The sequence below is a fragment of the Lontra canadensis genome, unplaced genomic scaffold (genome assembly GCF_010015895.1).
Source record: "Lontra canadensis isolate GAN:19392208 unplaced genomic scaffold, GSC_riverotter_1.0 scaffold164, whole genome shotgun sequence".
Classification (NCBI taxonomy): Eukaryota; Metazoa; Chordata; class Mammalia; order Carnivora; family Mustelidae; genus Lontra; species Lontra canadensis.
In genome coordinates, this window is record NW_022631158.1 from 2,021,966 (window position 1) to 2,035,035 (window position 13,070).

The window sequence follows — 13,070 nt, forward strand, 5'->3', positions numbered from 1 at the left end:
TGTCAAATAAATAAATAAAATCGTTAAAAAAGAGAGAGCGAGAGACCAACACAGCACTACTGTGAATACTAAAAATTTCAAAATTATTTTCTAGGCATAATTTTTTTAAAGATTTTATTTACTTATTAGAGAGCAAGAGACACACCCACACAATAAGCAGGGAAGAGAGGGAGAAGCAGACTCCCCGCTGAGCAGGGAGCCTGATGCGGGGCTTGACCCCAGGACCCCGGGATCAAGACCCAAGGCAAAAGCAGACACTTAACTGAGTCACCCATGTGCCCCTAGGCAGAATTTTAAAATTTAAGTTCTAGGCAGAACTTTTAAATTAAATCTTTTTGAGTAAATTTAAATGGTTTCTGAAGTAGGAATGGAAGAGTTAAAAGGAATGAGTAATATTCTTTGAGATTAGGATAATTCCCATAGCCTTTGCTTTTATCAAAGGTTTCATTTTTCAATTTTGAAATGTCATTCAATTTTCAAATGCTTAAATCTCTTTAGGGAGCTGAAGACTGTTTTGCAAAACATTTTTACAGAATAAGCATATCCCATGTAATCCATAGGTTTAAGTCTCAATGTGTGTACTTGCAAAACAAAAAATTAGCACATACTATAGAACAAGAAGATATTCTTTTCTTTTCTTTTCTTTTAAAGATTTTATTTATTTATGTATTTGTCAGAGAGAGAGAGAGAGAGAGAGAGAAAGCACAAGCAGGCAGAGGCAGAGAGAGAAGCAGGCTCTCCGCTGAGCAAGGAGCCCGATGTGAGACTTGATCCTAGACCCTGGGATCATGACCTGAGCCGAAGGCAGACGCTTAATCAACTGAGCCACCCAGGCATCCCAAGGAGATATTCTTTTAATAAGCTACATTTGCTTGCTTTATTTTTTAAAGATTTATTTAATTTTATATTAGAGAGAGAAGGAGCATGAACACAGGGAGAGAGACTCTCAAGCGGACTCTGCACTAAGCACAGAGCGGACATGGGGCTCGATCTCACAACCCTGAGATCATGACATGAGCCTAAACCAAAAGTTAGATGTTTAACCGACTATGCCACCCAGGTGTCCCTATGTTTGCCTGCTTTAATCAAGCTATTCTGATTCATTTGTTGTTGCCAATACTCTTTATCTTCTTTGTAAAAGTTTAAACATCATCAAGATAAAAAGCTTTTGAAACAGTGGACAAAACCAAAAGACAACTGACAGAATGGGAGAAGATATTTGCAAATGTCTTATCAGATAAAGGGCTAGTATCCAAATCTACAAAATAACTTATCAAACTCAACACCCAAAGAACGAATAATCCAGTCAAGAAATGGGCAGAAGACACAGACATTTCTGCAAACAAGACCTCCAAACAGCCGAAAGGCACATGAAAAAGTGCTCAACATCACTCGGCATCAGGGAAATACAAATCAAAACCACAATGAGATCCACCTCACACCAGTAAGAATGGCTAAAATTAACAAGTCAGGAAACCGATGTTGGCGAGGATGCGGAGAAAGTGGAACCCTCCTACACCGTTGGTGGGAGTGCAAGCTGGTGCCGCCACTCTGGAAAACATCACGGAGGTTCCTCAAAGAGTTGAAAATAGAGCTACCCTATGACCCAGCAATCGCACTATACTGAGTATTTACCCTAAAGATACAAATGTAGTGATCCAAAGGGGCACCTGTACCCCAATGTTCATAGCAGCAATGTCCACAACAGCCAAACTATGGAAAGAGCCCAGATGTCCATCAACAGATGAATGGATAAAGAAGATATGGTATACACACATACACACACACACACACACACACACACACACACACACACACAAATGGAATATTATTGAGCCATCAAAAACCGAAATCTTGCCATTTGCAATGACATGGATGGAGCTAGAGGGTATTACGCTGAGCAAAATAAGTCAATCGGAGAAAGACAATTATCATATGATCTCAGTCCTATGGAGAATTTAAGAAACAAAACAGAGGAACATAGGAGAAGAGAGGGAAAATAAAACACGATGAAATCAGAGAGGGAGACAAACCATAAGAGACTCCTAACCATAAGAAATAAACTGAGGGGTGCTGGAGGGAAATGGAGTAACTGGGTGACAGGCATTAAGGTGGGCACATGATGTAATGAGCACTGGGTCTTATACACAACTAATGAATCACTGAACTCTACCTCTGAAACTAATAATATACTTTATGTTAGTTGTATGCAAATAAAATTAAATTTAAAAATAAAAATTTAAAGATATTACTTTAATCAAAATCAACTTACTCTTCCTACTATACTACTTATATCATTTTTAGACTTCTTATAATAAAATCCAACAATGTGGGGTGCCTGGGTGGGTCCAGTTCGTTAAGCGCCTGTCTTTGGCTCAGGTCATGATCCCAGGGTCCCGGGATTGAGCCCCACATCGGGCTCTCTGCTCTGTGGGCAGCCTGCTTTGCCCTCTCCCTCTGCCTCTCCCCTCGTCCTGTTCATGCTTGCTCACTCTCTCCCTCTCTCAAATAAATAAAATCTTTTAAAAAATAAATAAAACAGAACAATGTGGAGCTTAAATGCAGAAGAATTGCATTTGACTTACTGGGTTCTTCTTGAAAATACTAACCCTCAGCTCATGAGGTTCATAAAATGACTTCCTGAGACGTCTTTTTTTCATGCCGTCTGTTAACTATCTAGAAGCAGAGCTGAGTATTACTCCTCTCCAGAACAGCGACCAGACAGTCCAACTTCTTCAGCTCTGGATGGGAGCCTAACAGTGCAGTGAGCTGCGAAATGTGGAGGTCATGTGCTCACAATAATTTTGTGCTTGGCTCACGGCATAAATGTAGGGAGAAAAGCAAAGAAAAATATGCACCAATATTAAAGAAGCAGAGGAATAAGGCAGTGGTGTGCTGAGTTCACTATACTTACTCTAAACTGTACAAAATTTATGAAATGATTTTTTAAAAGATTTTGTTTATTTGAGAGGGAAAGAGACTGAACACGTAGGAGGAGGGACAGAGGGAGACAGACCCGAGAACCGGATGCGGAACTCGATCCCAGGACTCTGGGATCAAGAGCTGAGCCGAAAGCAGACACTTAACCAACTGAGCCGACCCGGAAGGCCTTCATGAAATAATTTTTGTGCAAAATGTTTTAAGTCGTCATATTTATTAGCAAATAAAACTTAATAAAATCTGAAAGAATTCCTTCTTAACTATTTAGCAAACTATATTAATGTTCAAGTACTAAAGACACTATTGAACTTTTTAGTACAGGAATCTGGAAGACAGAGCTTTATGTGCACGAGCACAGAGAACCAGTGCTGAGAAACACTTTTCAGGATTCTTCCCTCTTTGATATACTAGAGTTATTTCTCCACAACTCGTGGCTAGAAAAGTAATAAGGAATTACTGGTGTTGTTAATGGGGTGAGAGAGTTGTTTTCAGTGGGGATTCAGCGCAGATGTTTGGAATAACTTGCAGCTGTCGCAGGCTGCGCAGGCTTAATGAAATTACTGGGAGTATCGAAGGAGAGCTGCCAGGAGCGCTTGAAAACATTCGCATTATGGTGACATGAAAAGTTTAATTAGAAGCCAGAAACTGGCCTTTGTTTACTTCTGAGTCCAATTTTTAGGTGTCTCACACCTAAAACTGTCACGTATTTCTGGGTCCACATCCACATACATGTTCAACTGCAGCAAAGGGCCTCACTTGTTGACTGTATGTCTTAGGGGAAAAGGGAGAAACAATTATCTGCAGTTTGACCTAGTTTGGGTTTCGTTCAATTTAATTCAAAAATACTTCAGAAATTTACTGTAGGCAAAACCCCAAAAGAGTAAGTAAAAAATCTCACTATTCTCAAGGAACTTAATGTAGAGAGAATATACATAGACATAAAAAAAAATAAAGAAACATAATTATTATGGGGATTCAATGGCACTATGGGGATCTGAGTGTTCAAACGCTGCTCCGTGAGGGACAGCCTGACTTTGCCTACAGATATCTGGAGGCACCAGGGGTATGGTATTCTTTCGCCCACACAAAAACAGTTTGTGTCTCAATTTTTATAATAAGATGCCAAAGTTCCTATCTATTTGGTTTCTGAGAATTATTTATTTATTTCTTTATTTGACAGGGAGAGAGAGATCACAACTAGGCAGAGAGACGGGGAAGCAAGCTCCCTGCTGAGCAGAGAGCCCAATGCGGGCCTCGATCCCAGGACCCTGAGACCATGACCTGAGCGGAAGGCAGAGGCGTAACCCACTGAGCCACCCAGGCGCGAATTTATTTGGTTTCTAAAGCATACAAAGCTGCCCTGAAGTAGCCATACAGATGACTATACTCTAGGCGTTCCCCAAAGTCTGGGTGACAGACAAGCTATTTAGAAGGCAGGCTTATGGGGCGTTCTAGCCATCCACGTCATCAGGCATTCTAAGTTCCAAGATCAAGCTGGTGTCCAGAGAGGCTTGGTTCACAAAGTTTAGGTTCTCCCTGAATGGCTTTTACTGAATTGTACACTATGAACTGGATGGCGAACTAATACAAATTTTACTAAAAATCAAAAAATCCACACTTCATGAAATACTAGGTCCCCATAATACACCACTGTCCAAAGTTCTGTTTCAGCTTTAAGGCTCATCCCAATTACCTTAGAAATCTTAGCTCTCACGCAGTTCCATCCAACTTTATATATATAAGTAACTTCATACTTTCTAGTATACAAATTAAAAGGTGAAAAGAAATGTGTGAAATTTCAGTAATTTAACCCAGTACAGCTAGAATATTATCATCTAACATGTAATTGATGTAAAAATTGAGATATTTCATTTCTTTATACAAATCTTCAAACTCTTGTGTGCCTTTTATGCTTTTAGCCCATCTCAGTGTCCAGTTACATCTGAAGACTAGTATCTACTGTACTGAATACAGTACAGCGCTAGAGAATAAACTTCTTTTGGGAAATGGCCCTTTCGGGCTTCCTCCCCAACAAACTACAGCTCTTCTGCTTTCCCCCTTTATCCTGTAGGTTATTAGGAACGGCAGCCCGAACACTGTAACAACTCCATTCAGCAATTCTTTGGTGGTAAAGATTAGGAGTGGCGGAGTTGATTAGTAGGAAATTTTAAATTCATACATTAAAAAAGTGAAAAACTCTTGTAATATACTTCTCCTGGTCTGTCCCCAGATGTTCTAAAAGCACCAACCTCTAACACAAAAGGCTTTCCTGATGGTATAAAGTAACTCCTCCTCAGAAGGATATAGGATTGGAGCTACTGAGACTCTCCTGGGTTTTGTTCAGTAAGAATTATTTTTATAACCAAATTATATTTAACATAAATTTAGAGATTTAAAAAATTTTTTCTTTACACAATCTTAAGTAAAAATTTTGCAGGTTTAGAAACATTGCAACTTCTCTTAAATTCTGTGGAATAAGTAACACACCACATCATAAGGACATGTTAATTTGTGGAATTCTCCCAGTTTGCATGTTTCTAGAAGAACTCTCTTTTAACATAATCTCATTTATTGATAATAGAGAGATAGTGTAGAGCAGTGAAAAGACCGTTAGCCTGAAATGGAAGAGGGTTTGGCTTCTTGACTTTGCTTTGTGATGAGTTATGACACTGTGTAACTTTCTAGGTCTTAATTTCTCCATCTGTAAAATTAACAGGCGAAAGTACATCTCTGAATCTCAAAAAATTTAAATTGAAAACTATATTCAACAATTTCAAAATGCTTTACACTTTGAAACCAATAGTATTTGAAGCAAATGTTATTGTTTCCGACATAAGTTGTAAAACTTTGTAAAAGTGAGTTTGCGTAACAAAGCTAGAACAAATGGCCAAATTGTGAAAGGAATCTAATTCTGATTATAGGTTCACCTCCTGTTCATCAGCACCTGCCAGCTTTTCATGAATGAGTAAAAATAACACTTGACATTCTCTATGTGACAGAATTCATTAAATTTAGCTTACCAGCAAGACATTTTAAATGTGAATGACGGGGCTCACTAAGCTTCACTGATAAAATTCTGCTAACTGACCTTAAGGAACTTAAAGTTTTCACACAAGAGGGGGCACCGGGTGGCTCAGTCTGTTAAGCAGCTAACTGACCCGCAACCAACTCTTGATTTCCGCTCAGGTCATGATCTCAGGGTTAGGAGCTCAGGTCGGTACTGGGCTCCCTGCTCAGCATGGAGTCTGCTTGTCCTTCTCTTTCCCCCTTTGCCCCTCCCCTTGCTGGTGTGTGCTTTCTCTCAAATAAATAAATAAAATCTTAAAAAAAAAAAAAAAAAAAAGAGAGAGAGACTTAGCCCAATAAAGAAAACAACAGACAAATGTATGGTCGTCTAATATAAAGCACCCATTATTGTTGATGAAAAGGTAAGTCATGAAACTCCTAAATGTATATTCTGTTTCCCATGAACAATTTCAGTTCAAGGCGGGCATGTGTTAGATACTCATGTGTTAGTGTAGTGTTCCAATGCGGAGAACAAGGGTGGTCCAGCACCTGTTTCTTAACTGACTGAGTCCTTTGTTTTCTTCAAAAAGATCAGTAATTTCTAAAAAATGCCTTGATGTCAGTGCACAATAGGATCTTTCAGAAATGTTTAAATGTTGACAGAGAAAGTAGGATTCCCTCCTATTCATAACAAGTCATGCAAGCAGGAATAACTAGTCAGTATAAAATAATGTAATTGCTTTCTTGTACATATTTTAAACAGGTAATTAATACGCTTTTCTTGGGGGGGGATAAGCACTAAATAATTACAGGTATATGCTAATGCCATAGGGAACCCCAAACCAAAAGCAGAGTACAATACTAATCTAAATACCTAGACATTCTCCCAGTCATCTAGGTACATGTCCTCCTGGCTACCAGATCTCTATTTTCCACACTCTAGTCAAAATCCCTGACTCAGACTAATATTCTCATACTTAAGGACCCCTGAAAAACAGAATGAAAGGGTGTTTATCTATTGCTATCTGAATCTGGGGTATCACTCAAATGAAATTATAATTGGTAAGATTGGGTTTAAATACAAATGCTTCTCCTCTATAGAAATACACATCATGAATTTGCAATGATTTAAAAACACTTATGTATTCTTTAAAATAAAGGAAACCCACACAGACACTTCAATAATTTTGACCTAGAGGGTTCTAAGTCGTTTCTCCATTATTTTTCCAATTGAGGGTTAAGATAGTTCTTTTAAACTTTAAAACTGATCACACAGTTATCTATTAATGGTTAAGGCCATTTGGTTAAGAATTCTGCAGACACATGAAAACTTCATAAAAACTATAAAAATTTTTGCCTCCAACAACCCAGGAATCTATAAACAGTTCAGTAATTTTTAAAAAACCCTCTAAGCTCCAAACTTTAAATGTTAAAATTAAGCCTTTTCTACATCATTTATATGATTTAAGAAATGTATTTTTCACTCATTTCTAACAGCCACATCAATTTCCAAGTTTCCAATCAAATTTGAGTTAGTAGCCTTCACAAAGTACAAAAGTAATTTAAAACTAAAATTATTTAACCCCCAAGTAAGTTTTTAGAACTATTTTTTAAGAATAAAACATCAGAACATTCTCTCAATTCAGTGGTATTTTTAACAGGAACAAAAATGGAGATGTAAGTACTAATAAAAGGCAAATAACATACATTAGAAACCATGTTTTTACACCAACTTTTAAAATAAGTCTATTATTTTAATAGTTTTTGCAACCATTCTCAAGAAAGGGAAAATCACAAAGGGCGTAATTTTTGCAGAAGAGACTTTATAAAAGCATTCCAACTTCAATTTGGCTTGATACATTATTAGAACAGGGGGAAAATACAAATATCAAAAACCCTTACCTACAAAGGACAAGCATATGTTCTTAGTAAAAGACATGCCTGGGTGTTAGAGACTATTTGTTTCAATCTGGCACAGGTTTGACAGCTTCAGAATAAAAGAAACAAGCAGAAGATGATAGTTGTATCATGCATGGAAGAGGTATTTTAAACCTTAGAAGATTAACTATGCTTGAAAACTAAGCAAGTGTGGACTTCCCTTAACACTGTCCATTACAAATTTGTGTGCCATTAAATGCCTGCCAAGTTGTATGAACCGACTTAAGTAGGGTTCCTGGCACTTTTGTGATTCGGATATAACACCTTACAAGGAAAATAAAGAGAACTCTCTACGGGGGCCGTCAAATGCAAACAGAGATTTTTCAATCATATCTTTTGTTGTTGTTGCTGCTGCAGGAGGCAAAAACTCAAACTCAGATTGGAAAGACAGTCTTTTCAGAAGTTCAATGAAAGAACAAACTCGTTTTGCCTGGATATAATTTTCTAGTTTACTTATGAAATAAAGTTTCTACTAAGTCAAATGACAAATCTTTCTAATCTATACAGGTTGGAATAGAAAAATGTTCATCTCCATTTCTGTAAGAACAGGACCAACGTGCATTTTCTAGATAAAACTATAAAAAAAATTTTAAAAGTCAAAGGTAACTGCAACAGAATTTTACGTCTCCAACTCACTTTCCTCATGGAGAAATGTCTTTTCATTCCTTCAAGTGAAACACATAAGGAAAATGAAAGAAGAAATGCCAGGAATCATCAGACACTTCCTAGACAGATAGATACTGACACCAACCTCAGGAAAACCTAACAGGTATCCTACCACTTCAGAAAAACAAAAACCTACCCGCCACAAATAATGCGGTGTAGTTCAAACTTGGAAATATAACTTGTCTAAAAAAACATGCAAAAGAAAACATCGCTGTTTACATTTTAAACAATTCTTGCTGATAAATAGGAAATGTTTTTACAACAGCATGTAAAGTCAAGTCTGTACATAAAGGTTCATGCCGGTTTTCACCCTTGGCAACCAAAACACACTTGAAGAGAAACTTGTTTTCACTTCAGAAGTCATTTCACTCATTAAATGGGGAAGGAAGAGATGAAATTATTCATATTTTGACCTTACCCATAAGCAAGTTCAGAAGGTAACTGCATTTATAACAAGAACTACATCCTTACAAAGGTATTTTTTTTTTTAAAAAAGGAGAAAAGGTAGAATTACAAGTAAGCTTTAAAACAGATATGGCCTCTTTTATAACGGTCACCTCGTTTCAGAGGATCTTATATAGACAAGAAATTTCAATGAGAAATAAGTTTTCATCTCTCACAAAAAATAAACTTAATCCCTCATCATTTTCCCACCAAAAACTCATTTGAGAAATAATTTATTGCATTACTATACAGTATTTTAAAAAAGTAAGGTCATACTTATGTATGCATAAAGTTTCAAAAATATTATGAGGATTCAGGGCACAAGGTGTTAGTTAAATGGGAAAAAGAGACGAAGCTATCCATTGTGCACAGAAATAATCTCACTCCTATTATAAAAAGGTATCAAAAGTAACTCCCACTCGTGCCTTTTCCAACTGTGTTATTACATAACCTCCACACCTAGTGTTTCTGAGTGATGAAGATCCTTGAATGACGGTAATACTAAGAAAAGGTGTTTTGAATAGACATACTTAAGCTGACTGAAGTATATTTATTATCAAAAAACTAAAATTCTGAACAAAACCCATGATGGACAAAGGATTAATCATATCAGAAGAAATTCACTCTAATGCATGAGGTGACATAAAATGCAATAATTCACTGCACCCGAAACTGAAATCTGGAAATGCTGGACTTGAAAAATATCAACAGTATAGATCATGGCTGAAAAGATAATGGTTTCCTCTCAACCAGGCAGCAAAAGCAGGAGGAAAAAACTCACAGTCACATTTTAGAGTCTTTAAATATAAATAGTAATTCATATAACGTGAGACAGAAATTCGAATGAGAGGCCGTAAGAGACATCTCAAGAGACAAAAGGGGAAGAGAGATGAAATTCAACTGAGGAGAAAAAAAAGTAGACATGATACAAAGCTTAAAAGATTCAGCAGGAACTCAGGAGATAAATGAATACACAGAAGGAATTCTACGCTGTGTGAAAGGAAACCGGAAGATGCAGAGACGGTAGAAAGCTGTGCATGGAAGCAGTTTTCATAGAGTCCTTTTCATTCTAAGGGAGGCATGGCAGTCCATTTCTTTAGAACAATGAAGATCTGTTACTCTTTATACGCTCATTTTTCTTACGCATCAGAGCTGAAAAATATCAAGGGTATGAGTCCAAATGAGGACAGAAATCCTATACCTCTGAAGATTACAGTTCAGATAAGCACACTTAGTACATCATAAAATGTTAAAACCGCTTTATTTCAATCTGCCAAACTGGAGACATACAATGACCTAAACACATCCCTTTAAACCCCTTTCCTTGCAAAAAACAAACGATGGTGGTAAAAGGAGCATTTCTGAGGTTTGAACAAAGTAACATATAGCAGAACCTCAGGAAAGACTTCATTTAACTTTCTTTTGAACTTTAGATTTTTCTTTGAGTAACCCCTGAAACCATCCAATGTCACCAATGCCATAAAAAAGAACCCTGGCCAACATTCATCTACAAAACTGCTTTTAAAAACAGCAGTCCTCCTCCCTGGCCAACCCTACCATGGTCTGTCCTCATCCTCTCGGGGAAAGAAAAAGCAAGTAACAGCTACACCACAAGGACTGAGTGTGAGGGTAAAGCCGTACGCAACTGTCATTAAACGTAACGCACATTTCCAGTCGCTTCGTCACCTGTAGAGTCATTAAGAACCCCCTTTGGCTGCCTAAACAGCTGGACCACCTCCTGAAGGAAAGAGGGGTGGAGAAAAGCCCTCAGTAGAGGTTGTCAGTGTTGGTGGTCCAAGGAGTTTTGATCTTCTCGATGTTTTTGAGGATCACGTCGTGCAAGGTGGCATACTGGTTCCGAACGTGCAGCAGGATCCGGCGCACGCTCAGATACTCGTTCTCGTCCACCTCGGCCACCGTGCGGCGGTGATCTTCCACCAGGGGGTACTTCACGATCTTGGACACCAGCTTGGCCCTGGTGTTGTAGTAGGTGGAGAAGCGGCGCAGGTAGGAGGCAGCGGTGCTCTCCACGGTCCACAGCTGGTCCACGGTGTCCTCCTGGATGGACACGCCGAAGTTGTTGCCGTCCTCCACCTTCGGGATGAGCAGCTGCACCCATATCCGCACCGTGTTGCACTTCTCTCTCAGCAGCTCGATCTCGGGCTTTACCCGCTCAATCAGCCCCACCAGATGCTGGTTGCTCCGCAGCAGCCGTCCCTCGCCCCCGGGCAGGGCCGGCACCTTGAGCGAGGACTGGGGCTGCAGCGGCGGTGGCGGGTCCCGGTTGGGCGCGTCCCCCACGGGGTCGGGCACGGCGGTGGGCTCCAGGGCGGGCACCGAGCGGATTCCGGACAGGTCTTGCAGATGCAGCTCCTGGACCCGACTGTCCAGCTCCGACAGCTTCTGAGGGAAGAAGGTGGACACCAGATCCTCGGCCTCCTGCGCGATGCGGGCTCGAAACGAACCCACCTTCCCCTGCATGTCCTTCTCCAGCTCCAACGGGGAAGCCATGCAGTCCAGGGCCGTCCGGCGTCTGGGCGGACACCACCCGGCTTCCCCCACCTCCGCTGGCAGGCCTTTGGCTGCTGCCGCCGCCTCCGCCACCGCCGCCAACGCCCAACAGACCACGCCCAGCGCCGCCGGAAATGACGCGGAGTCCCGGCGGCCCGTGCCGGAAGAGACCGGAAGTCGCACGTGGGGCATGGCCTCCCAGCAACGCCCCAGCTAAGCAGCCCTGCTTTCTGGGGGTGGGGAGAGGAGTCTCCAACGATCCAGGATCCCTGAGCAGTCCCTGGCCCCCTGGGCCGGAAGCCTGTGCATGAGTGATGGCCCCGAAGAACATCGTTAAACTTAAGCATCGTGAAGACCAAGCAATAACGTGCTTTACACAGAAGCTCAAGGAAACCCACGATCCCTGGATTCCGGACACAGGGTCTCCTTCGAAAGTCACCTCGAGAAATGAGCTCTCCAGAGTAGGCTCACTTCTGGAGAGCCAGGAGTCACACCTTTACTGGTAACTTGGGCGTAGCCATGCTTCCCCCTTACAAAGTCAGAAGTGGCTCCCCCTTCAGTAGGGCGTTTTAATCAAGTTAGTAAAGTTCTGAGCTCTTCTATGGCTTAGTTCAAACAATTTTTAGTTTGAGTTACAAATGTTAAGTTCTAGGACTCTTCTTAAAGCTCATCTTCTTTGGGATGATTAACAATTTGAATCGGACTGTAAGATTAAAGTATCAAATATCTTCAATTTGGTAACTATATTGTAGTTACCAAGAGTGAATATACAAAAAAAAATTTTTTTAAAGATTTTATTTATTTATTTGACAGAGATCACAAGTAGGCAGAGAGGCAGGCAGAGAGAGAGAGAGAGAGAGAGGAGGAAGCAGGCTCCCTGTGGAGCAGAGAGCCCTATGCGGGACTCGATCCCAGGACACTGGGATCATGACCTGAGCCGAAGGCAGAGGCTTTAACCCACTGAGCCACCCAGGCGCCCCGTATACAAAAAAATTTTTAAGTGAATATCCTTTTTTTTTTTTAATACACACTACAGTATTAAGAGATAAAGTGACAGGACATATTTAACTTCAGAGTTTGCAAAAATAGTGTGCATGTAGATGTGTACAGAGAAAGTTAAAGCAAGTGGAAAAATGTTAAAAATTGATTAATGCATATAAATATAAAGGTGTATGGGAGTTCAGTACTATAACTTTTCTGAAGCTTGAACTTGCTTCAAAATAAAAAGTGAGGAGTGGCTGGGTGGCTCACGTTAAGTACCTGCCTTTGGCTCAGGTCATGATCCCAGAGTCCTGGGATCCAGCCCCACCTAAGGATTCCTGCTCCGGGGGAATCCTGCTTCTCCCTCTCCCAGTTCTCCTGCTTGTGTTCCCTCTCTCACTGTCTCTCTCTCTGTCAAATAAATAAATAAAATCTTTCAAAAAAAAATAAAAATAAAAAGTGAAAAAAAACTACCTTTTCCCTAAAGGCTTCCAGAATCATAGAGAAAAATTCTGTAACCTTCTAAAATTTCACTCCATTTGTTTATTTTCATTTCCCTGAGATAACTTCCTTTTGTTCTTTGC

General features: G+C 40.0%; 2 protein-coding genes across 2 annotated transcripts in view; both read right to left on the reverse strand.

Moving 5' to 3' along the window:
* The window catches only part of ATF6 (activating transcription factor 6), a 205,070-nt gene that overhangs the window by 67,659 nt on the left and 124,341 nt on the right, over positions 1–13,070 (reverse strand). The gene's annotated exons all lie outside the window — the stretch shown is intronic.
* Positions 9,843–11,505, reverse strand: LOC116859850 (proteasome activator complex subunit 3-like). The gene has a single exon (XM_032845496.1). It carries the CDS (start codon positions 11,503–11,505, stop codon positions 10,762–10,764), a length of 744 nt encoding a protein of 247 aa, XP_032701387.1. The 3' UTR covers positions 9,843–10,761.